Source organism: Bombus bifarius, unplaced genomic scaffold, assembly GCF_011952205.1.
Source record: "Bombus bifarius isolate JDL3187 unplaced genomic scaffold, Bbif_JDL3187 scf7180000008155, whole genome shotgun sequence".
NCBI lineage: Eukaryota > Metazoa > Arthropoda > Insecta > Hymenoptera > Apidae > Bombus > Bombus bifarius.
Genome location: NW_022884479.1, coordinates 182,912 through 206,516, shown reverse-complemented (window position 1 = coordinate 206,516; position 23,605 = coordinate 182,912). Strand labels below are relative to the sequence as shown.

The window sequence follows — 23,605 nt, the reverse complement described above, 5'->3', positions numbered from 1 at the left end:
GGCTGGCGTGCAGATGTTTTAGGCGGCGTAACATCCTCCCCCCGTTGAGAGGGCACCGATCAAATTCTGGCTGTGGAGTCAGGTGTGTCGTTGGTGACCTCCTTCGTTCCGTGTGGACGTTCGGCCTCGTCTGGATCTGGGTGGATGGGTAAGGGGACCAGTCTTTTGACACCGCGGTCCAGGATGCTTGTTGCCGTCTGCACGGTAGCGGTCCGGATGATTCCGTCGGCTCCTGGATGGACCTTGATTACGCGGCCCAAAGGCCACTGCATAGAGGGCACGTTATCCTCCCTGAGGATTACTACGGTGCCTTCACGAATGTTATGTTTGCCCTTGCCCATCTGTTGCGGCGGGTTAGCTCATTTAGGTATTCTCGATACCATCTGCTCCAGAAGTGCTGCTTAATCTGGTGAATGCGCTGCCAACTGGATAGCCGGCCTGATGGAACTGTCCTGAAATCACGCTCCCGTAAACTGGTTAGTGTGTCACCGATCAGAAAATGTCCGGGACTGAGGACAGGAGGATCTTTCGGATCGGATGAGATGGGAGTCAGTGGGCGTGAATTGAGAATGGCCTCAATTTCTATCACAAGGGTGTTGAAGTGCTCAAAGGTCAGGAGCTCCGTACCGACCACGCGGATGAGATGGCGTTTGAACGCTTTAACCGCGGCTTCCCATAAGCCGCTAAAATGTGGTGAGTTCGGAGGATTAAAACGCCATTGTATTTGTCGGTCGGCGAGAAAATTCTGTACCCTATCCTGGTGGTCGTCGGACTGCAATAGGGTCCGGAGTTCTTGCAGCTCCCGGTTAGCCCCAACGAAATTGGTGCCGTTGTCGGTGAGGATCGTTGCGCAGTATCCTCGCCGCGAGATGAAACGGCGTAGCGCGGCCAAGAAGGCGTCGGTGGTTAGGTCGCTGACTAACTCTATGTGGACCGCCTTTGTCGCCAGACAAACGAATATGGCGGCGTACGTCTTGATTTTACGTCGGTTGCGGTCCCTCCTCTCCTTGATGTAGAATGGGCCGCAGTAGTCGATTCCGACGTTCGTGAACGGCCGCGATTCGGTAATACGCGCCTCTGGCAAATCACCCATCAAGTATTCCACTGGTGGAGGGTTGGCTCTGCAGCAGCGGACGCACCTTCTGAGAGTGCGCCATACCTGGCTACGGCCGTCGATCGGCCAATAGCGCAGTCTCACCGCGTATAGTGTAGCTTGTGTCCCTGTGTGATGATTGTTCCGGTGCTCTTGCTCTATAATTAGCTCTGTCACCGGGGATTTCGGTAGGATGATCGGGTGTTTTTGGCTGAAGGGTATGGCGGAGTTGGTTAGTCGTCCTCCTACCCGGAGTAGCCCATCTTCGTCGAGGAAGGGGTTTAATGGCTGTAGTTTCCCTCCAACGTCCTCGCTTCGATTTTTCTGGAGGATCCGAATTTCAGGCGCGAAATGACTGGATTGGACTATTTTTATTAGTCTGTTGTGCGCTGCAGTCAGTTCGTCTGTGGTGAGATGGGCAGATCGGTGTTGCTTATGTCTCCATCTAAGACACCGGGCGACGATTCTTATTAGTCTTGGCCAAGACGAGTAACGATGGAGGAGTGTGTTATCGTTAATATTCGTCTTCAGACAGATCGTCTTCTTTTGCTCCGGGAGGTCGACTACCGGTGTCGGATTCCAGACCGGCCAATAGTTTTCGCTTTGCAGGAGCCACCTTGGCCCGTTTTTCCAAATGGACGGACATAGGAATTCCTTGGGCGTCTGGCCTCGGGAGATGAGATCCGCTGGATTATCGTGGGTAGGCACATGACGCCAGTCGGAGATATTGGTCTTGGCCTGTATCTCAGCGACTCGATTCGCCACAAATGTTTTCAAGGTGTGCGGCGAAGACCTGATCCAATGGAGCACGATGGTGGAGTCAGTCCAGTATACTATCCGCGATATCTTGGTCGTCAGGGCCTGTCGTATTGACGAAATTGTGGCGGCACGGGCCACGCAACTTTTCAACGGCTCCAGATACAAAGCGCGACGCCACCAAAGCGCAACACCGATGTGCCCAATCTGTCATCGATATCCTCACACTCTTTCCGCCGAATTCTCGGAAGAGCATACTCGTGCCAGCACAGGCGGCACATCTTATGAATGCACGCGAGTGGGGATATCGATGGGCTACGAAGGGCAGGATCTGCGCGAAGAAAAACAAAAAGCAGAGTCAGTCTGGCTTGCGTCATTAGAAGTGTAACTCCTCGGCCCTTTTCGATAGCAACGCGACGAACGACATCTCGGTGTCTATCGTTATTTGTTAGTTGTTACCTGTTGTCCGTTAAATGTTATTGTTGATCGTTAATTGTTAACTCTGATTGTTGATTAGTTCCAATAAACTGTTATTCGTTAAAAACACCAAGATTAGTTCCTTACGCACCTATCACCATACGACCTCAAAATCAAGGACGTCAAAAGAAGTGCCCCGCTTAATTCGAGACGTGGTATGGAGAGCGATTTGAGCGGCGCTACCTTCGACCGCGCCGTGAGGAGTCGATTCCAAATATTGTTCTTTCGGTCCGTCGTCCGCACGTAGACGCACGCCCCATATGCCCTTTCGCTAGCGTCACAGAATCCGTGTAGCTCAATTTTCGTTGCGGATTCTATGATGGTCTTCCGAGGGAACCTTGCCGCATTTAACAACGGCAATTGGGTGTGGTATTTGATCCATTCTGTGTGTACGTCTGTCGGAAGGGATTCGTCCCAATCTACCTTCAATGTCCAGACCTGTTGCACAATCATTTTTGCTCGAACGATTACCGGCGCGAGCAATCCTAGTGGATCATAGATTTGTGCGATGACTGAGCTGATTGATCGCTTTGTGACTCGGGAAGTGTCACTGTTCGTCTTGACCGAATATAGTATGGCATCGTCGGCTGAATCCCAAAAGACGCCGAGTGTTTTTAACGTAGATGACTCACCGAGATGTAATTTCTGGTTGGTGTCTTCCTCAGGTAGCCCTCGTAGCAGATCCCGATCGTTTGATGCCCATTTGCGGATATTTAGACCGGCTAGCTTAAGTAATTTCGTGAGATCATTCCTGACTGATAAGGCTTCGTCCTTCGTATCGGCTCCGGTCAACGCATCGTCGACATAGAAGTCTCGCCGTAGGATCTGCGCTGCTCTCGGAAATCGAGGTCCCTCGTCTTCTGCCAGCTGTTTGAGACACCGGATGGCCAGATACGGGGCTGCGGATAGACCGAACGTTACGGTGTTGAGTCGGTAAGTTTCGATCTCTCCGTTGTCGGCACGCCACAGAATCTTTTGATAAGGACGATCTTCTGGACGTAGGATGAATTGACGGTACATTTTCTCGATGTCACTGGTAAGGACATATTGAAATGACCGGAATCTCAATAGGATGTGTCTCAGGTCTTCTTGTAATTTCGGGCCCGTATGAAGGGCGTCGTTTAGAGACACTCCCGTAGTACTTGAAGCTGAGCCGTCGAACACAACCCGGAGCTTGGTGGTGTCGCTCGATTCCTTGATCACGCCGTGATGTGGTAAATAATATCCGTGGTCGGTGGCGTGATCCGTGTTGATCTTCGTCATATGACCCAAGTCTAAATATTCTTGGATCACAGCACTGTACGCGGTTTCATATTGTTTGTCGCGTTGGAATCGGCGATGAAGAGAGGCGAGCCTGCTCATTGCAGCGGCCTTCGATGACCCTAATGAGGAAAGCTTTTCGTTGAATGGTAATGCAACGATGTATCTGCCTTCCTTGGTTCGTCGGACATGGTTTCGGAAATGTTCTTCACATAGTCGTTCAGATTCCGAAAGATGCGTAGTGGCCGGTCCCTCATCGATCTCCCAAAACCGTGCGAGGTCCTCTTGCAGAGCCGTTGTGGTTGCGTGGAACGTATTTATCGCGGTTTGGGACGCTGGACTCCCCCCGATTACCCAGCCGAACCGTGTTTTTTTGTAGACGTAGTTCAGGTTCGCCTGGTTGCGCCAGATTGACCTGCCCGATGCACAGCGACGCAAATGTTGATCCGGTGCTAAGTAAGACATCGATCGGGGCTGGGCAATGGAATTGTGGATCGGCTAGTTGAATATTTCTGGGTAATCCCAGACTCGAGGGGTCGATGGGCTCGCTTGGTATGAAGGTCGATATGGCAGGGATAATAAGAAATCTCAATGTTTTCTTATACTTGCCGTCCGTCGACGTGATTGTGGCCGTGGTGTATCGTTTTGCCGTGGTGCTCAAATTGTCGAGGGCTCCGATCTGGATCGCACATCTCCTTTGTTTTATACCGAGGGAATTCACGAGCTTGTCGGTCATGAAGTTCATGCTCGACCCAGTGTCGAGTAAGGCTCGGGCTCGGATTGGTTGTCCCTATTTGTTCAAAACCTTGATCTGTGCTGTGGCCAACAGATCATGATGCAGAGGGGTATGGGTAGATGTGTTTGCTAGTCCGATCCCCCTTGCTGTCGTAGTCTCAGACAGTCAGTTTTGCCCCGGTTGGGACTTGGACGAGGAGGTTGGGGTGGTGTTCTAGATCCGGGCTGAGTGTGACTCGTACGAGGCATGCTCTTTCGTACCTCTTGGAGCCGAAGATGTATGTTTCCGTGAAGTGTCGGATGTTCGCCTCGACTTGTGGGACGACCGCGACTTCGAAGATCCAGATGGTGATTGTCCGGTGGAGGCTCGCTTGTGTGATGAACGACTGCCCGACGACCGACCGCTCGGTGCGCGACTGCCCGACGACCGACCGCTCGATGAGCGACTGTCCGACGACCGACTGCTCGGCGACCAACCGCTTGCCGATCGCCCGCTCGACGATCGACCGCTCGACGACCGACCGCTCGACGACCGTGAGTCTACCTGGGTTTGTTCGCGGTGTAGATAAGTATGATGTAGGTGACCGCAGATACGACACGAACCCGATGTGCACTGTGTCGGCGAATGTCCTCTGCCTAGGCCTTTATACACAACGATGCCTTCTTCACGATCTGAAAACGTTTGGTCGCTGATTTGGCCTTGAAGATGTTGCAGTGTCTGATCTCGTGAGGTCCGTTGCAGGTCGGACACACCACCGTTCTGCTGGTTGTAGCAAGGGTTCGCCCATGCGATATGATTGTTCGCTGACCGTGGTGTTTGTGGGCTGACCCTTTTGATTCCTTCTCTTTAGAGAGGAATTGAGTCCCGTTCGCCCGTGTTTTGAGAAAGTCTATCAGATGCTGATAGGATGGCACCTGTTGGCGGGGCAGTGTGCGTTGCCATTTACGCAGGCTGGACGAGGGCAATTTCGACGCGATCAATTCGATCATCGCTATATTTGATGTGACGGGCTCTTTTAGGTGTTCGAGCGCCTTTAGATTTACGCTGATGGTTTCCAACAAATCCTCTAGGGCTTCTGGAGTTTCCTTTTTGATTTCCGGATAGTTGCGCATCAAATTCCAATGGCGCATGCAGATTTGGAGGGGGCAATTGAACTTGTCCTTCAGTGTGTCAAGCGCGATGGAATAGTTGGTCTCTGTGAGTTCTAATGACTGGATACTCTGTGCGGCCCGTCCAGTTATAGATGAGCGTAGATGCCGGGACTTTTGGACATTCGTTGTTACGCCATGCGGCTTGCCATAGATCATATTCTTAACCGTCGGTCGCGGCACTACAATGTCGCGGGCGGATCGTCGCGGCTGCCCGACAAATAAACATTGTAGTGGCAAGCGCATGACTCATTAAGCGGAGCGACCTCCAGAGGCGTCGATTCGTGGCCGTTATTTTATCTGGCGTAAACAAAGGTGGCGTGATCCGAACGTAGTGGGGGTCGCCTTCCAGAAAAAACCAACAAATCGAAGGGTGGACAGAACGTTTCGAGAAGCCAAACAGTCAATACATATCTTATATCGCGCATTACGTAGTTACATTTCTTTTGTTGTTCCATTTATATCCTTCTAATTAATAAGTTGTTGAAATAAACGTTAATTTATTAGTGTTAACACAGTGCTATATTCATTAAACCACCTCTGTTATCCTAAACGAAACAGGGGAACGACTATTTCGCGGCGTCGATTAACATAATCGTAGCGAGAATTTACAACTCTCGTTGACGTGCTATCTCGCGATCACGTCTCTCCGCGAACGGTCGTAACATTTTGGTCCTTCGAGCCGGATCACGTGCCAGTGAAGAGTGCACTTACCAGTGACCACACAGTGCCACGTGACTTTATCAAAACCAGCAGCGGGAGCGGGAGCAACCACTACAGCGAAACCAGTGACGTCAGGCGCGTCACCTTCGAAGAAGCACATCCCATTGGCAAGGGAACGCAACCACGCAGCCTTCCGCCGCAGCTGGACAGTCATCAACGCAACGAATTTCACAACTTAACAATACAACCGAACGAGTGGCCGTCGGGAAGGAACAAGGCGTTCCTCACCAAACATACACGCGACCTCACGCCGCACGACAGTAAGGTAAGCTCGTTCCTTATTTCGACCATCTCCTATCCTCGGCAACGATGACGAGCGAAGACCAACTCATCTCCCTGCGTCGGAGACGAGGCTATTGTGGCGGCCGATTCACATACTTATCGACCCGACTGGATGAGTACGAGCAATCCGGGAGTCAGCAAAACTCCTTATTAACGAACTACGAGAAACAACTGACCGAAGTTGCGAGTCAATTCGAAGCGATCCAACTCGAATTAGAAGTATTGGACGAGAAGGAACAAGTGCGCGGCTTCGAAATAAGGGATCAGTACGTCGCGGTAGATACAAGGCTACAAAATCTTCTGAGGAACGCGCAAACAGCTTCGCCGTCGACATCCATAAACCCTCCAACCTGTGCATCATCCGCAAGTTTAAATCCGATAGTCATTAAATTACCAGATCTTCGGCTCCCTACTTTTGGCGGAAGCTTAGAAAAATGGAACACGTTTTATGATACCCTTTCTTCACAATCGACAAACGACGAATCAGCCGCCGGTCGCGAGTCTGCTTCGCTTAAATTACCGGAGAATCATTTTCCTGGACATAATGCGAAGACGCCACCTTCGCCATTGCCACAAGGGCCCACGGATAAGGGAAGTAACAATGACTTAAATAAAACACGCAACGCTATTCAAACTCCGCCGACGGAGAAGATCGCATCGACTCGAACGCCGACCTCGCCGCGAGTCACGCGCAATTCATTGCACAATACTAGCAGCGTGTCACCTACACGCGACTTGACGACAACCAAGTTCGCGTCCTCATTATCTCAACAATCGGATTTAACGCTGCCAAACGCCTTAAATCAGAAAACTCGTCCCATTCGCAACTCATCGTATCACACTCGCAACGTGTCACTTAAACGCGGCCTGACGACAACCACATTAGCATCGTCAGGAACTGAACAATCGGAATCAACGCTACTAATCACCTTGAATTTGACAAGCTTCAACGAGCCTTTGGGCCTGAAGAAAGAGAGGGTCTCACCAGGCGACAAATCATTTCAGAAACTAATCTCCCATAATCTGTTACAGAACGTTCATGACTCTTTAACCGCAGTTCACAACCTAGATAGTAACGGGTTGAATCCCATCCAGGACAGCAAGGTCAACGTCGAGTCGAAACCTACTGGAAAGGCTTCGAAATCCACTGTGATCACACCGTCCAGGGGCAGCTTTTCTTCGGGCAATACTTCCACGATGGACGTCCAACACAACGTATCGACGTCCAATCATCTCTCTTACATCACGTCATCTGCACCACCCGAGACTAGAAACATTGCATCGGACAGTCACACTCCGAGACGTAACGTGAAGACTCCTCCTTCGCCACCTCAGACATGTGCTACGCCTGCAATTGGTCCTACTCAGAATAATTTCAGCATTATTAATACCATGACTAATCACTCAAATGGTGTCGGTAATTTACAGAACATTCTATCTGATCCCAACGATTCTCTACTGAGTTCACAGAGCGCCGTACCGAACTAGTCGCGTATCATAAACATCTCAATGGAGTCACCCGTGGCTCTAAAAACGCCAGTATACTCTCCAACACAAAGGCAAGTCACAGTCACGACGTCCAACGGTCATTCTCCACCGAGGATCATCACTAAGAGAATGCGATTCGAGCGGGTCATCGGGGGGAGTCCAGCCTCCCAATGAACCTCAAACCTCCGCACCGCGCTTGATGAATCTTCACCAAGCACCACCGACGTTCCCTTCAACGATACTTCCTGGGCCGAGGTGTTTAACGACACTTCCAGAAGCAAGATTCACGACACTTCCTGGGTCGTGAAGTTCACCTGGAAATCGCTCGGCATCGACGAGGAAGACGGCGATCTAGACTACAGAGAGGACAACGTTCCCTCCATGCATTGGCCTCTGGGCCGAGTTATCAAGGTTCATCCAGGCGCCGATGGTGTCATCCGGACAGCTACAGTTCAGACGGCAAAGAGCGTTTTGGATCGGGCCGTCAAAAGGCTTGTCCCACTGCCAATTCAACCCGATCTCGAGAAACCCGAACAACTAGCCACCGAGACGAACTAAGATAGGAACTTCAACCACATCTCGCTAATTTGATCGAATTAAGATAATAAGAGCTTTTTGAGGTATGGAGTAAATTGAATGCATCTTTGTTGAGTCTAGATGATCCAGAATGGCGAACTACCGTAAGTAAAGCAACTAATCGAAATAATAGACATGCACATATACGTAATATGTTTAATATGGATAGGAAATTGTTTTGAAATTTAACAATCATTGCAATAATTACGTCGGTTCGGAAGTCGTATTACTAGATACTTATTTTCACAGATTTCAATTCACTTATCCATTGATTGATGTCGGGACAAATGAGGAACTTCGCATGTTATTAGATTAACAAATAAAATGTATTGTTCCTGATAAATGGTACGCAGAATAGTAATGGAAATAAAAGACTGGTTTATATTACAGTTCAAGTGACTGATAATAGGAAAGCAGTGATGGAAAATGAGGCGACGTATTATAAAATTGAATCCCTAAGTATAGCATGTAGATAATATTTTGAGTGTTGACGAAGGACAAAATTATGCACATTCCTTTTCCAATTCCAAGGAAAAACATCATCGATGAGTCAGTTGTCAAAACACGATGGAAATTGCTCGTTGTTAATTGAACAAGTTTGATATAATTACACAAGCTAAAGATTTAACTTGAAATTTGTTTGAAGAAATTTATTTTTGCTTATACCTGATGTCAGGCGCGGTATTAAGTATTATGCTTTTATAACTATTGTTTTAAATATTTTTGTGTTGAAATATTGTCGTTTGGGTGTCTGTTTTGTACTGGAGGAGTACCCGAAAAAATTATACTCGTCGTGTACAGCTAAACAACTACAGACAGTTGATTCTATTCCTGGAACGCGTTGGATTCGTGTTTACATGGTACGTTGATTGGAATGACTTAGAGGTGGGATACTGGGAGTGTGAGTAATTATGTTTCAGCCAGGATTGGATAGAGAACGCGTTTAATCGACGTTTAAAGATCCGCTTAAAATACACATGCTCTGGTAGTTTCTAATTGGATCGTTATAGATGTCGTATACTTTCTGCTAAATCCGTTTTTGGGAGACATTAAGATGAAAAAGGTCATATTTTTAAAGAGGGGGAGAGAGGTGGTATGCTGTGGATAAAGGTAACAATTTTATATGAAGGATGATTATTGTAAACATTGAATATAATTGGGGAAAATTGAGAAACTGGTGTAACTTGTTGTATTATGAGCTACAGGCCTGGTGCTGTGTCTATCTCTTATCACTTTAATACAATGGATGAGACATTTGTATGGCCTTTTTTGATAATGGAAAACGTGTTCGTGCTGTATGTTTTGCATTCAATAACAGGAAATGGTTCTGCAATTTCAGTAATTCAAAGTACTTGCAGTATAATGATAAGTGTAAATTCGACCAATTGCGGGGAGACGTAATCGCGAGGAGAGACGTCAACGGGGGTCGTAAATCCCCGTTACGATTGTAGCAATCGACACCACGAATTGATCGATCCCCTGATTTCCGTTGAGATAATAAGGGGTGATTGAGTTTGTATAACACTGTGATTCACAGAGTTATAAATTATATATTTCCAACACTTAGAGTACACTGACGCAGAGAAATAAATAGTTAACAACTTGTCGCACGACGATGCGATAGATATGTGCGCTAGAGCAGGGCTCTTATACTGGAAATTAGTGTATTAATGGACTTAGCACTATGATGTATTTAGGAGAGAAGATGTATGTTCGACCACACCGAGAACCGACAAAGATTTGCGGGAAGTATGCGACTCTCGCGCTATGTGTAGACTGCCGCGTTAGGCGTTAGTTTTTAGACTGACTGTCGCTCTTTTTTTAATACGGAAGAAAAGTTCGGTGTGGGTGTGCCCCTGTGCCTAAAGAACGCGGATTCGTTGTTCCCACTTTCGTTAGGAAAAGTGAGGGTAACGAACCGAGGTGTCGATTGGTCATGACCTGCATTACTGCTCGAAGGGATGAGTAGGGAGTCTCCTACCATCGTGGTGGATAGATGACTGTGTGCGTGAGAAAAACCTAGCTTGTTTTATTACAGGGCTATTCGGATTTTCCTAATGGGTGCATACCCGCTTTCTCCGTGTTTTAAGTGCGACTAATAAACCCAAGGACCTCTCTAAAAACCGACTGTGTTTCGAGAATATTTTTAAGCTTTAGAAATTCTTCAAGACAAACGGATTGAAGACACATGGCGAAACAATACAGGGAAGTGAAAGTTATGGTGGGTCCTTAGGTTTATTGAGGGTCGAAGTGACGTTACGCAGGTCGGTTGTTGTCCGGTCGCGCGGGCTGGCGTGCAGATGTTTTAGGCGGCGTAACAATAAGCATAATACAATATAAATTTGCATTTCATCCGGCTACTGAAGGAAATACTTGTTTGACAATGGAACAGATCATTGCTAAGAAAGGAAGAAACCAACAGATTGTGTATCTATAATCTATTCTAAATTAAGATCATCGTTTCACGTTTAATATTTTAGATCTGCAAAAGGTGATTGACATTTCATTGTGATGACTGTATACATTCAAGTTATATTTGTCCTTGCTACTTTTTGTTATTTGTGAAAGTATGTAGGATGTATAATAGACAAATATAGGGAGGATACAAATAGTCTTAACTCTTCTGCAGAAGGAGAAAGAAAAATAAAGGGTGATAAGGAAATGCATACCATACCATACAAATAATTTCAATATAAAGTCATTTGAAGCATGCTAATGAAAGCATGGTAAGCATGGTAGTGTTAAATTCTTAGAAATATGTAATACCCAAATATGAAATTTGTATTATTTAAGTGTTTCAATATGTTGGGTATTCCTGAGTGGACACTTATAATTTTTGCTTTAGGAAGTTGAAGAAAATTACATTTATGACGTGAATTTTGTAATAAGCCTCCTGCTCTATGGGAAAGCCATATTGTGAAAGCCATCTAAACATGTATGTATTGTTTAAATATTATTGCTTTTATTATACTCATCAAAAAAGAAATAATGTGATGTTAATACAATGAGTCATAAAATGTTCAAATGCGTTGCGTCAAAATTTTTATGACAATTTTTATATTTATAAAAGTTTTGTCTTGTTTTAATTACATAAGTACATGATAGTTGTAACAAATTTTTGTTCCATCAGTTTTCCGGCAGGTAAGAATCAAAATATACTCATTGAAGTCAAATGTTTTTCAAATTCAAAATTGCAAATTTAATATAATTGTTTTACGGATTCAACAGTTTTCTCTTAGGTGGAATAATTACTTAAAACATATTACTTGTGCTTTTGATACGCTGAGAACAGAAGAAGATCTCGTTGATGTAACTTTAAGCTGCGAAGGAAAAAGGAATAAGAGCAGACAAAATGCTATTATCTGCATGTAGTACATATTTTAGAGATTTATTTAAGGTAGAGTGAAATTAAGAATTTAATAATTTATTACTGTTAACATATATTTTATAAATGATACTTATTCTATTTTAGGAAAATCCATGTCAGCATCCTGTTATAATATCTCGTGATGTAAAATTCGATGATTTGGTTCCATTGGTTGATTTTATGTATCACGGTGAAGTAAATGTGGTTCGGGAACAATTATCTAGTTTTTTAACAACTGCTGAACTGCTTGCTGTTCAGGGCCTTGCCGATGGTATAGGAAAAGATAATGATAGTTTAGTAGAGGTATGTTTTTCAAAATTGTTAAATATGATTAGATATTTTCTGCTTAAATTAAAATAATACACTTGTATCACGTCAAACTGTGTTTCGGGATGACATTTTTATATCAACGTTATTGTTTTTGTATTCGTAATGACGCAATTTTATTTGATACTAGTGCTTCAAAAAAATAATTAAAAGTCAATAGATCTTGTTCATATATTTGATTTGAATGTAATTTAATATATTATTTTTACAAGATTTATGTTCCATATACATATACATTTATTTAGTTACTATTCTCTGCTTATTTCATACGAATTTCATAGTCTACAGCCTACTTTATCTATTATGTGTGTAACTTAAAATCATTGGAATAATTATTTTTGCATCAACATTAATGTACGTGCCAAATAATACGTGCAGTACACCTTCATACGCTATTGATTATTTCCTGTAAATCAAGAATTTTAATATAATGTACAAAATATATAAAATTTAGCACTAAAATTGTCGCACATATATTTAAAAATTAATTGGAGTGAAGTATTTTTCAAAAATTCTTAGAATGTAAGGCCAACGTAAGATTTTACACGGAACTAGTTTCCATTTTCGCGCGTAAGACTACGTCATAAAGACAGGGGAGGGGGTATAGAAAGCGGACTTCAGACGCGCAGCGTAGACTTCCCTTAGTCATCTTACGACTGTGCTGTGAGGAGGGTGTTTTGCTCGGTGGTTTCAAATCCTTTGTGTGCAGTTGTGTGAATCTCTTCTGTTTTGTTCTACAACAAACACGAGCCGGATACAGGTTGGTATACATTTTACTTACTCAATAATTGGGTGAAATAGTTGAGAAAGCATGGCGAGGACAAAGAAGGGACTTTCAAAAACAAACGCCAACAAGCCAGAAACAGAACGGTTACTAACATGGATTGACGAAGTTCGCCGCAAAAGATCAAAGTGTCGCCGAATGCGCAGACGCGATTTACGGATTGAAGCAATGCTGACGTGCGCTCTTTCCAAAGCTAAAAATGATTTACGCATCCGGCGATTATCAGCAGCTTCAAAATGGCAGAAATTTAAAAAACAATGCTTGAAGAAGAAGGTAAATTATACAAATTATGAACTCTACAATGGTGAGGACACGGAAAATCCGGGATCGTCTCAACAGAATCCCCGGGAGGAGCCATCGTGTCCTGAAGTGGGCAGTTTAGACGATGTCGTGTCTAAGTTGGCAGAAATAAAAGTAACGTTACGACGCTGAAGTAGCGGGAAAAATGCAAGCGATCAGGTTTGGAAGACCTAACTGTGACAAGAGGATTTCTCGCATCGTTTTATCTACCAAATGCGTAGAGATTTCAACAACTAAATGGAATCTCGAGCGATTACGGAGCACCGTGTATTACGTCGGTGCTGCAAGAATAGAAATCGCATTACTATCTTGATGTATATATGGATATTTTTTGTTTGCAGTCTCACCGTACGAGATGGCATTGGGACAAGCGGAGGGAGTTGGTGTTTGCAGCGATGCTGAAGCGTACTGCACGCTCGAGGACCCCATGTTCTCCAGTCTCTGCGCCTTTCATTGGTTTGGTTTATATATTATATTATATGTATTGGTTTGGTAATATACGTAATAATGAGCGTTCGAGGTATGTTCGAAGAGTGTTTGATCCGATATTTTTTATTTTCAGAAATATATACTTTGTATGTTTTATAGTTTGAAGAAAATTTGTATAGTACATTTTAGCTTGTAGATTTAGTAGTATCGTTTCTAATATTCGCTCCATTATTCTGTACGTCAAGATTTTGTATATTTGCTTAATGTTGATTAACAGTTTTGTAGACTTTAAGAAATGAAATGAAATTAATAAAATTTGGAAAACGTGTACAGTTTTTCTGCAATCTTCTAGTTCATATTAATTTCAAAAATGCTTTTCTGCCGCGCATACTACACATAACGAAATTATGTTGCAGGCAAGAGACCCGTACATGTACCCAGGCTGTTGGCCTTCACCGGCAACATTATTTGGCCTGTCTCTGCATGAGATAAGGAGCGACGAGAGAGGACTGATACGGCATAAAGAAGGGGGGAAATGTCTTTCTTTTTAGAAAATCGTGCATGAAGTTTTCTGGCTGATGAATGGGTTGCACCATGATCAAGTTGTACATAAACGTCTCATCACTCCGCGCTTCCGTATCTTGAACATCCAAGCATCAACTAATTCGAAAATCGTCTGACGCGCGATACTCATAGGCTTATTGTGACGAACTACAGCAAATTGTAGCAAATCTTATTTGGTGAGCTCTAATCCCTTTTGTTCGTTATCTGTGCAAATGTGTTTTCTCATGTCCGGAAAAGTTTTTTCATAGCTTGTACCACCACCAGGTTGTATGCGAGTTGTCGAAGCACACAAGGCAAGCCTCCGGTGAATATCAATAAGGAGAGACAGCGCTAGGGGTAATGGCCCCCCCTAACGCCAATTCAATAGTCAGGAAATATTAGGACTGGCTAGAACAAGAGAACGCGTGAAGGGGGTGCAACTGAAGTTAATTTATAAGAGGATCCTGGAGCACCCCTGTCATACGCGTAGGGTGGTCATCGTGGAGTTTTAGTCGGTAAGAGTCCGACACTACTCTGCTGTTACGCAATTACTGCAACAGCAGAGTGTCCATGAGGATTTCTCCACGTAAAAAAAAAAAAAAAAAAAAAAAGGTTGTATGCGAGTTACTCCGGCTTATTAATATGCCTTGTTCAAAGTTGACCAAGCTGAATACTGTCACAGGTCTCTATCTTTCCATTCGAATTAAGATAATAAGAGCTTTTTGAGGTATGGAGTAAATTGAATGCATCTTTGTTGAGTCTAAATGATCCAGAATGGCGAACTACCGTAAGTAAAGCAACTAATCGAACTAATAGACATGCACATATACGTAATATGTTTAATATGGATAGGAAATTGTTTTGAAATTTAACAATCATTGCAATAATTACGTCGGTTCGGAAGTCGTATTACTAGATACTTATTTTCACAGATTTCAATTCACTTATCCATTGATTGATGTCGGGACAAATGAGGAACTTCGCATGTTATTAGATTAACAAATAAAATGTATTGTTCCTGATAAATGGTACGCAGAATAGTAATGAAAATAAAAGACTGGTTTATATTACAGTTCAAGTGACTGATAATAGGAAAGCAGTGATGGAAAATGAGGCAACGTATTATAAAATTGAATCCCTAAGTATAGCATGTAGATAATATTTTGAGTGTTGACGAAGGACAAAATTATGCACATTCCTTTTCCAATTCCAAGGAAATACATCATTGATGAGTCAGTTGTCAAAACACGATGGAAATTGCTCATTGTTAATTGAACAAGTTTGATATAATTACACAAGCTAAAGATTTAACTTGAAATTTGTTTGAAGAAATTTATTTTTGCTTATACCTGATGTCAGGCGCGGTATATATTAATATTTTTACAAGATTTATGTTCCATATACAAGGTGGTTGGTAACTGGCGGCACAGGCGGAAAGGGGGTGGTTCTACGCGAAAAAAGAAGTCGAAAATATAGAATAATAATTTTTCGTTTGAGGCTTTGTTTTCGAGAAAATCGACTTTGAATTTTCGCTCTCACTGTAGAGCGTTGTCTCGATGGAAAAATTAAAAAAAAATATATATATATATATATTTTCGACTTCCTTTTTCGCGTAGAATCATCCCCTTTCCGCTTGTACCACCTGTTACCAACCACCGTGTATGTATGTATATATATATATTTTGATCATACATCATAAATGATAAAGTTCCTGGGATAAACATATATATATATATATATATGTATATATATGTATACATATATGTATATATATGTATACATATATGTATACATATATGTATATATATGTATACATATATGTATATATATGTATATATATGTATACATATATGTATATATATATATATATATGTTTATCCCAGGAACTTTATCATTTATGATGTATGATCAAAATCTAAACTTTTGGGATTATCTATTTCATTTTTATGTATGTTATGAATTATATATTGTGAGAGATATTTGTAATAAAAGTGAAATAAAAGAAATTCCGTTAAGTGATCGTATTAATATTTTGTATTAACACGTTCGTCACCCAACGTGATTCGGTTAAGTTTTCTGAGGGGCTCAAAAATCCAACCGCCGGTATGCAGAACGTAAATAGAGCGACAAGCGGGAATTCATTGTTTATCGCCTTTGATTCATTGTAAAGAAAAGATTATTTAGTTCTGAAGTGGAGAAAGCGATAAGCTTTCCAGCTAGAGTATTCCGAGGGATCTCATGGCAGATATCTCAGATCTTTCATTTAGTCGAGAAGCATACTTGTGAGACGTACATCAGTGATTCTTTCATCCTCAAAATGTTCAGTAAACAATGTGAAAACATATTTGAAAGTGAGGAGAGTAGTGATGACGGAGTTCACAACTATTGTTCGAAGTGCCCAAAATCACCGCAAATGTGTTTGGAAAGTTTTAACAAATACCACGCGATATAGCATAATGTAATATATTATCCAGAATATAAATTAATAAAAAGTATGGTATAATATGTTTTTGGTATTTTTATGTTGTATATTCCATATATAGTATCCTATATTTAACACGTTTGTCGCCACGTCGCACATATTTGTGAAACACGCTAGGCGACGAACGTGTTAATTCGAACAAGAAAGCGTCACCATACGTTGGTGACGGGGCCCCCACAGAAGTATACCCGTCACATAAATATGTACGACGTGGCGATGAACGTGTTAATAACCACAAAATCTGAATCTAATCACGTGTTAGTCATATAAGTCAGTTTCGTAATCGGTAGATAAAACATTGCTGGGGGCATTAGTAGATTTATCAGAGGAATATAATCTTTAAAGAACACAAAATATATTATAATATTGTTTCATTTATGGAAGTGTAATTGTTATATTAGTTCTACTCTATTTTGTAACAGATACTAATATAATATTTTTACGTGATAAAAAAGATACATATACAGATTCAAGGAAGGACAAAAATTGTTTAAATCATTACTATCTCTTCAGGATACAATTATTGAAAAATAGTGATCAAACCTTTAACATTAGTTTTAATACATTTCCGCAGCTTCGTTTGACAAAGCGAACTTTAGTAATCATATCATTATAAAACAACAAATCATTAAGGTCTAAATCCACATTCTTTGCTCATAAAGACCTGTTGAACAGATCTTCACGCAACGCACAAAGCAAAATAAAGCAACATATCAATGTGTGCATACAATGGTCAGTATTGACACGGTTTATTGATCTTATCTTTACCTGAATAAATTTTAAGAATTCACAGCAGTCAGTCTCATAAAGTAGTTTCAAAGAAAACAGAAAAGTGTAAAGAGAAAGTACAAGGAAGTGATGCAACGAAAAAGAAAAGGCTTCGATTTATAACGATCTATGATTGTCCAGAGTGTTTAGAAATCAATAATTTTTGGTGTATAACATCTTAAAGTGCTGTAAAAAGTGACTACACAACGTAAATAGCGATAATTTAGTGCGATAAATCTACCAAAGTTCTTAGATAACGAGGCACGGAGAGTTCAAACCACTTTCTGTGTCAAATCCAGTTCAGTATTTCCATATCAGCCTTCGAGTAAAGCAGTACATCTCGCAATGAGTAATCAGACCAATATTTCAGAGAACAAAGTTATTAATTTTGGTGCCGGGCCAGGCAAACTTCCGGAACAGGTAACGCTGAAATTATTACATATTTTAATCGAGCCTATTATTTTTAATCTTGTAATTTTACTTTTTGTTCATTTTTTAAAATAAAGACATTATGTAAATATTAGTTCATAGACAATAGGAAGAGATGAGTTATAGAAATAGAAATATGATTTACGAAAGATGAAGATATTTCTCTTTTTTTTTTATTTCTATAGGCTTGTGTGTATTAATTAACGTTTACATAAATATTATAATCTTCAATATCATTCACTTAATATTTCTTGTCAAACTGTTTTTGAAATGCTTTTTACAATTAGGATTATTTTTAGTTGCATGTACTCATTCGTGTAAGATATTAGAAGCAATTTGGTAATACTTTTATTATATATATTATACGACTTATTAATTCGTTGGATTAGAATTAATCAAATTTATTTCTTCTGTTATCACGCACGTTTAATATCGTCAATATCAATGATAATAAATATTAAATTAATTTATACATGTCAACATGAGGTATTTTTTCCTTTCAAGATTAATTGTTTCGTTTATATTCTTGTCTCTCTTCATCACGAATAAATTACACTTTGTAACGGTATGTTTCTTTTGCAGGTATTAAAACAAGTACAACAAGAATTGCTCGCCTATGGTAATACTCAAATCAGTATTTTGGAATTGAGTCATAGATCAGCTGAGTTCAAAAGCGTTATTGAAAATGCACAAGCAACGTTGCGAGAAATACTGTAAGTTGTTATGAAAATATAAGAAATATAATTTTCTTCTGAACAATGGCTCTCGTTAATCAGTCCCGAGTAATATTAGAAAGCATCTATGAGTAACTTCTAGTGTTGATACATGTTTCTAAACGAAATAATGAATGGTTTAAATTTTACAGACATGTACCCGATAATTATAAAATCCTGTTTATGCAAGGGGGTGGAACAGGTATATTTGCCGCTGTTCCTTTAAATATGATGGCAACTGATACCGCAGACTACTTAGTAACTGGTAAATTTTTAAGCATTGTTCTGTGCTATAAAATATACAACCTACCAATACCAATAATAGATATAATAATCACTATCTAAAAATAAAGGTAGATAGTTTCTTGTATTTTAATGTAAATTCAATTTTCGAGGCACGTGGTCGGCCAAAGCGGCGAAAGAAGCGGCCAAGTATGGCAAAGTGAATTTGGTCTTGCCACCAACAACGAAATACACGGAAGTTCCTGACCCATCTACTTGGAACCTGGATCCCAATGCGTCTTATGTTTACTATTGTGCAAACGAAACAATTCACGGTAACTAAATAATAATACAAAAACTCAAGACAATAGCCTCAACGTGAATAATCAGAAAGTATTTCATTATTTAAGGAATCGAGTTTAATTACATCCCTGAAACGAATGGAGTACCACTGGTCGTTGATATGTCGTCGAATATACTTACAAGACCTTTCGACGTTTCGAAAGTACATAATATTTATCCTGATAAATATTGATTATAACAACGAGTAGATCAATTATCATAATACCGATTAATTAATTATTATAATATATCTTTCAGTTTGCTGTAATATTTGCTGGCGCACAGAAAAACATCGGTCCGGCTGGTGTGACTCTTGTGATAGTGAGAGATGATGTTCTCGGTCATGCTTCGAAGTTCTGTCCAATAATGTTCGATTTTAATGTTATAGCAGCTGATAACTCTATACACAATACACCACCGGTATTTCAGTAAGTATATCTATAATAATGAATTTTGTATATAAATAAGAAAATATATTAAATTTTTATTGCCAATTTATATTGATTTTTAGAATATACGTAGTTGGGCTAGTTTTCAAATGGATCAAAGAACACGGTGGTGTTGAGGGGATGGAGAAACTGGCAATTGCAAAGAGTCAAAAGATATACGACGTGATCAACAAATCAAATGGTTTCTATTCATGTCCAGTTAAATCCGACGTAAGGAGTAGAATGAATGTGCCATTTAGGATAGGCAAAAACGATGAACAATTAGAAAAAGAGTTTCTATCTGGTGCGAGCGCACGTGGAATGCTTCAATTGAAAGGTCACAGGTCAGTACAAGTAGAAAATAAACCTTGTATATATAATATATATACGTTAAAAATTATACGAACTATGTTTTACACACACACACACACACATTGTTGTTTTATTATCTTTTAAATTAAGTCTAATAATATTTAATTACAGATTAGTAGGTGGAATTCGAGCATCTGTGTATAACGCTGTTACTGTGGAGGAAGTAGAAGCATTAGCAAAATATATGATGTGGTTCTATGAAAAATATAATAAAAATTAGGAAATTAAAATATATTTACTGGAAACATTATTTGGTTAAGAATGACTTGTATGTATGTATAAGATATATAGAATATCATTACAAGATCTTTCATATATCTTATAAAATTTGAATGTTAGTAAAAAATATATCTAATATAAAAACTTTCATTATCTTTCTAAATATCACGTAATATTATGTAATATTTAATGCTTCAAATATATTTTTACCTTTTTTTACATGTTTTTTGCAATGTTCAATTTCAAAATTATTGTTTTAATAAAACATTAACATTATGATATCAATGGCCTTTTACATGTACAACTTTCTCTATCTTGGGATACCTTCTTTGCAAATATTAGATCTAGCTCTCTTTCTAGATTAAAATTAGTTCTGCGACATCCATCAACCACAGCTTTGGCCCACTGTAATTAATATTTTTTACAGAATTGATTAATATTTACCTTAAATGAGTCTTTCATTACCTTAAAGTATTCTTTTACTCTATCTTCTGACCAACCAACTGGTATAGCTTTTTGAAGATCCCTTAAATTATACAATTTATCTGCTAGCTTTACCAATTTAGCTTTGTGACTGCATTTAGGGGCATTCTCTATTTGTAATCTTTTACGTTCCACTTTTGGTAAGCTTTTATCATCGGTTAGTTCCTTAACAATGTTACGAACCTCTGTACCAAATTGAGTTTCTATCTCTTCAAATGTAGTATCAGTATCTTCTACAGTATCATGTAAAAGAGCTGCTATAATTACAACAGGATCATGAATATTGCCTTCTTGTACCAAAATATTTGCTACTCCTAAAAATATTTTCACAGCATGTTATAATTTAAAATTATGATTATATACTTGTTTTGTTTGATATTTGTTTTATAAAACGAACTTGTTTTTAAAAATTTACAAACCTATTGGGTGATTTATATATGGTGTTTCGTTTTCATCCTTTCTCCTCTGATCCTTGTGTTTTATTGCTACAAAATTGGCACATTTGATTACTATTGATAACAATTCTGCATTAGTCAATTCTCTGGAACATAATTTGCAAGATCCGACTACAGTCAATGGATCGTGATTGACACATGGTACAGAAATATCATTCTCCATGTTTAATCTGTTGCGTTATGCCACAATTTTCCACCTCGTATCTTATAATTAAATTTAAAAGAATTATTGATAATATTGGATATTATAGCGACAAAGAGAAAGCTTAATGCTATGAATAAATTTTTCTGAATAAATAATTTTTTAAGAATTATAAAAATTATAAAACACAACAGTTATAAAATATACTCTTTTATTTAATAATACTACTCTACAACGAGAAAAGGTTATAAATATATAAAAATAATTCTCTCTACTAGACGTACTTTAGAAATTATTTTGATTGCATCAATTAATGTTAGTTAATTTTGAAACTTGACAATAGAGGAGCTACAGATACCTAACAAGAAGCGTACAAAACATAACCTAAACATTGTGAGTTGTGTTTGTTACTTAAGAGCGTAATTTATTTCTGAAAATGTCACTCAAAAGAAAATTAACACAAGATGACTTACGTAAAGCTATGAGTGAACACAAAAGGAAAATAGGAGTGGTTAAAAAAATTGAATCGCCGCTGGCAAAATATCCTTTTTATTGCGGTTTTACATATTTTAATATAAAGTTTTTTCTATATATTTCGTTTTGCATTAGATTGTTTTAATTTTTGTTTTATAATAACAAAATTTCGTTAATATTCTATATATTTAAGAGTAATAAAATTTAAGTATATTTTGCATAAAATTATCATTTCAAAAAATAACATTTTAGAGACTAAAATATTTTTGAAGAATCCTTAACCATGGTAAACACATATACAGATGCAGGACAACTTATGTGTATTTTATGCAAAACCATTGTACGCAGCGAGGCAGTTTGGCCAGTACATTTAAACTCAAAGACTCATAAGGAAAATATCATATTAGCAAAGAAAACAAAACTAGAAACAAATCCTACAAAAGCTCAAACGTGTAAAAGGCCTACATCTCCTTTACAAGAATCATCAACAAATAAGAAAATAAAGGGTATATTAAAAAATTCTGCACAGTCAGCACAAGTTCTGTCAAGTTTACCATCAGATTTCTTTGATAATCCTAAACAAGTCAATTGTACTATACCATCAAGTACTCCTATAATAACACAACAATCTGAGAATGATAAAGAACCTGTACATGAAAAAGATTTGAAAAATGTAGAAGTAGAGGAGGAAAAAGAAAAAGAGAGAAGCAAAGATACAAATCAACCACCACTTCCAGAAGGATTTTTTGATGATCCAGTTCTAGATGCTAAAGTAAGATCATTGTATAAGAATTTTCTGTAGTAATATAATGTTAAGTCCAGTAATTTATGTGGGGATTTTTAGGTGCGTAACGTAGAATATAAAAATCCTATAGAAGAGGAATGGGAGAAGTTCCAGAAAGAAATTAAAGAGGAAGCGGCACAGTCTGCACAAATTATTGCAGATGACCAAGAAGAAGCAACAACAGAAAGACAATTAGATGAAATAGAGGAACAAATAAGACATTGGTCTAGGTAATTTAAATCATAGTGAATTTAATTGACTCAATACAGACCATACTGAATAAACGAAGTATTATTTTGCTAGGGTAATGGATCTTGTAAAACGTAAGGAACAGGTGCAAGCTACTGACAGAAAACAAAAAAATACAGATGAAGATGTATCCAGCGAAGACGAAGTCGATTTCGATGAATTCCTCGATTGGAGGGCCAAAAATTCTTATAAATGAAATTTCTAATTAATGTACAGTATTTATGACTTTGTAAATATTTATATGGGTAATTTCAAAAGTACTTTTAGAAGTATGGAGAGTAATATCCAGAAAGTTGTATTAATTAAATTTTCATATAAAATTCTGGACATTGTTTGTACAAAAAAAAAAAAAAAATAGAAAAGAATAGAAAGAATAGAAAAATGTTTGTCACTCCTGTTTGAGGAAGAAAACGAGTCTACGATTTGTACAGTGTATTAAGATTTTATTAAAACGAATTCAAAGAGTCAGAATATAATTAAGTTTCAAATACAATTGTTATAGATTATTAATTTATCCATTACAAGCTATAATATGAAATGTATAATATAAAGGTTACAAGGTAGGCTAAGCCGCTAGTAAAATAGTGTGAGTAGTATATTGCCAAAAATTTAACAATATCCACTTTCGTTACATACCAGACATTATAAAATATTGAAAATCGAAAAATGAGAGACTCGCATACTCGTTTTTTACCCGCACCCATCCACGCGCAGTAACTAGGAAATTCTACAATATGTACCTAATCGCTAATTA

The 23,605-nt window shown here is 39.4% G+C and overlaps 4 protein-coding genes and 1 pseudogene across 4 annotated transcripts; 3 read left to right on the top strand and 2 right to left on the bottom strand.

Annotated features, from left to right (window-relative positions):
- Nucleotides 1-301: 301 nt before the first annotated feature.
- LOC117208697 lies at nt 302-4,331 on the bottom strand. Its single transcript, XM_033449988.1, has 3 exons — nt 3,941-4,331; nt 2,418-3,708; nt 302-1,886 (listed from the first exon to the last, which is right to left on the bottom strand). Exons 1-3 carry the CDS (start codon nt 4,329-4,331, stop codon nt 302-304), a joined length of 3,267 nt encoding a protein of 1,088 aa, XP_033305879.1.
- A 7,322-nt stretch (nt 4,332-11,653) lies between these two features.
- Nucleotides 11,654-12,164, top strand: LOC117208676 (annotated as a pseudogene).
- Nucleotides 12,165-17,884: 5,720 nt separating this feature from the next.
- Nucleotides 17,885-20,295, top strand: LOC117208692 (probable phosphoserine aminotransferase). The gene is made up of 8 exons (XM_033449980.1): nt 17,885-17,959; nt 18,551-18,681; nt 18,834-18,946; nt 19,077-19,238; nt 19,314-19,408; nt 19,504-19,673; nt 19,757-20,017; nt 20,157-20,295. Exons 1-8 carry the CDS (start codon nt 17,885-17,887, stop codon nt 20,263-20,265), a joined length of 1,116 nt encoding a protein of 371 aa, XP_033305871.1. The 3' UTR covers nt 20,266-20,295.
- On the bottom strand, nt 20,261-21,640 carry LOC117208695 (guanosine-3',5'-bis(diphosphate) 3'-pyrophosphohydrolase MESH1). The gene is made up of 3 exons (XM_033449986.1): nt 21,167-21,640; nt 20,730-21,061; nt 20,261-20,669 (listed from the first exon to the last, which is right to left on the bottom strand). Exons 1-3 carry the CDS (start codon nt 21,363-21,365, stop codon nt 20,538-20,540), a joined length of 663 nt encoding a protein of 220 aa, XP_033305877.1. The 5' UTR covers nt 21,366-21,640; the 3' UTR covers nt 20,261-20,537.
- A 78-nt stretch (nt 21,641-21,718) lies between these two features.
- LOC117208694 (zinc finger protein 830) lies at nt 21,719-23,503 on the top strand. Its single transcript, XM_033449985.1, has 4 exons — nt 21,719-21,884; nt 22,113-22,590; nt 22,663-22,832; nt 22,906-23,503. The coding sequence occupies exons 1-4, from the start codon at nt 21,781-21,783 to the stop codon at nt 23,045-23,047; spliced, it is 894 nt and encodes a 297-aa protein (XP_033305876.1). The 5' UTR covers nt 21,719-21,780; the 3' UTR covers nt 23,048-23,503.
- Nucleotides 23,504-23,605: the final 102 nt, after the last annotated feature.

What these genes read in the sequence shown, in the direction of transcription:
- LOC117208695 (XM_033449986.1), bottom strand. Translation starts at nt 21,365, where the DNA reads ATGGAGAATGATATTTCTGTACCATGTGTCAATCACGATCCATTGACT. An exon ending in ATATATAAATCACCCAATAG is followed by an intron (nt 21,062 to 21,166) that starts GTTTGTAAATTT and finishes AAATATTTTTAG; the next exon opens with GAGTAGCAAATATTTTGGTA. An exon ending in GAGTAAAAGAATACTTTAAG is followed by an intron (nt 20,670 to 20,729) that starts GTAATGAAAGAC and finishes TATTAATTACAG; the next exon opens with TGGGCCAAAGCTGTGGTTGA.
- LOC117208694 (XM_033449985.1), top strand. Translation starts at nt 21,781, where the DNA reads ATGTCACTCAAAAGAAAATTAACACAAGATGACTTACGTAAAGCTATG. An exon ending in ATTGAATCGCCGCTGGCAAA is followed by an intron (nt 21,885 to 22,112) that starts ATATCCTTTTTA and finishes CATGGTAAACAC; the next exon opens with ATATACAGATGCAGGACAAC. An exon ending in CAAATAAGACATTGGTCTAG is followed by an intron (nt 22,833 to 22,905) that starts GTAATTTAAATC and finishes TTATTTTGCTAG; the next exon opens with GGTAATGGATCTTGTAAAAC.
- LOC117208692 (XM_033449980.1), top strand. Translation starts at nt 17,885, where the DNA reads ATGAGTAATCAGACCAATATTTCAGAGAACAAAGTTATTAATTTTGGT. An exon ending in CGCAGACTACTTAGTAACTG is followed by an intron (nt 18,947 to 19,076) that starts GTAAATTTTTAA and finishes TCAATTTTCGAG; the next exon opens with GCACGTGGTCGGCCAAAGCG. An exon ending in GACCTTTCGACGTTTCGAAA is followed by an intron (nt 19,409 to 19,503) that starts GTACATAATATT and finishes TATATCTTTCAG; the next exon opens with TTTGCTGTAATATTTGCTGG.
- LOC117208697 (XM_033449988.1), bottom strand. Translation starts at nt 4,331, where the DNA reads ATGAACTTCATGACCGACAAGCTCGTGAATTCCCTCGGTATAAAACAA. An exon ending in AAAAAACACGGTTCGGCTGG is followed by an intron (nt 3,709 to 3,940) that starts GTAATCGGGGGG and finishes TTTCCTCATTAG; the next exon opens with GGTCATCGAAGGCCGCTGCA. An exon ending in TTGAGGTCGTATGGTGATAG is followed by an intron (nt 1,887 to 2,417) that starts GTGCGTAAGGAA and finishes CCATTGGATCAG; the next exon opens with GTCTTCGCCGCACACCTTGA.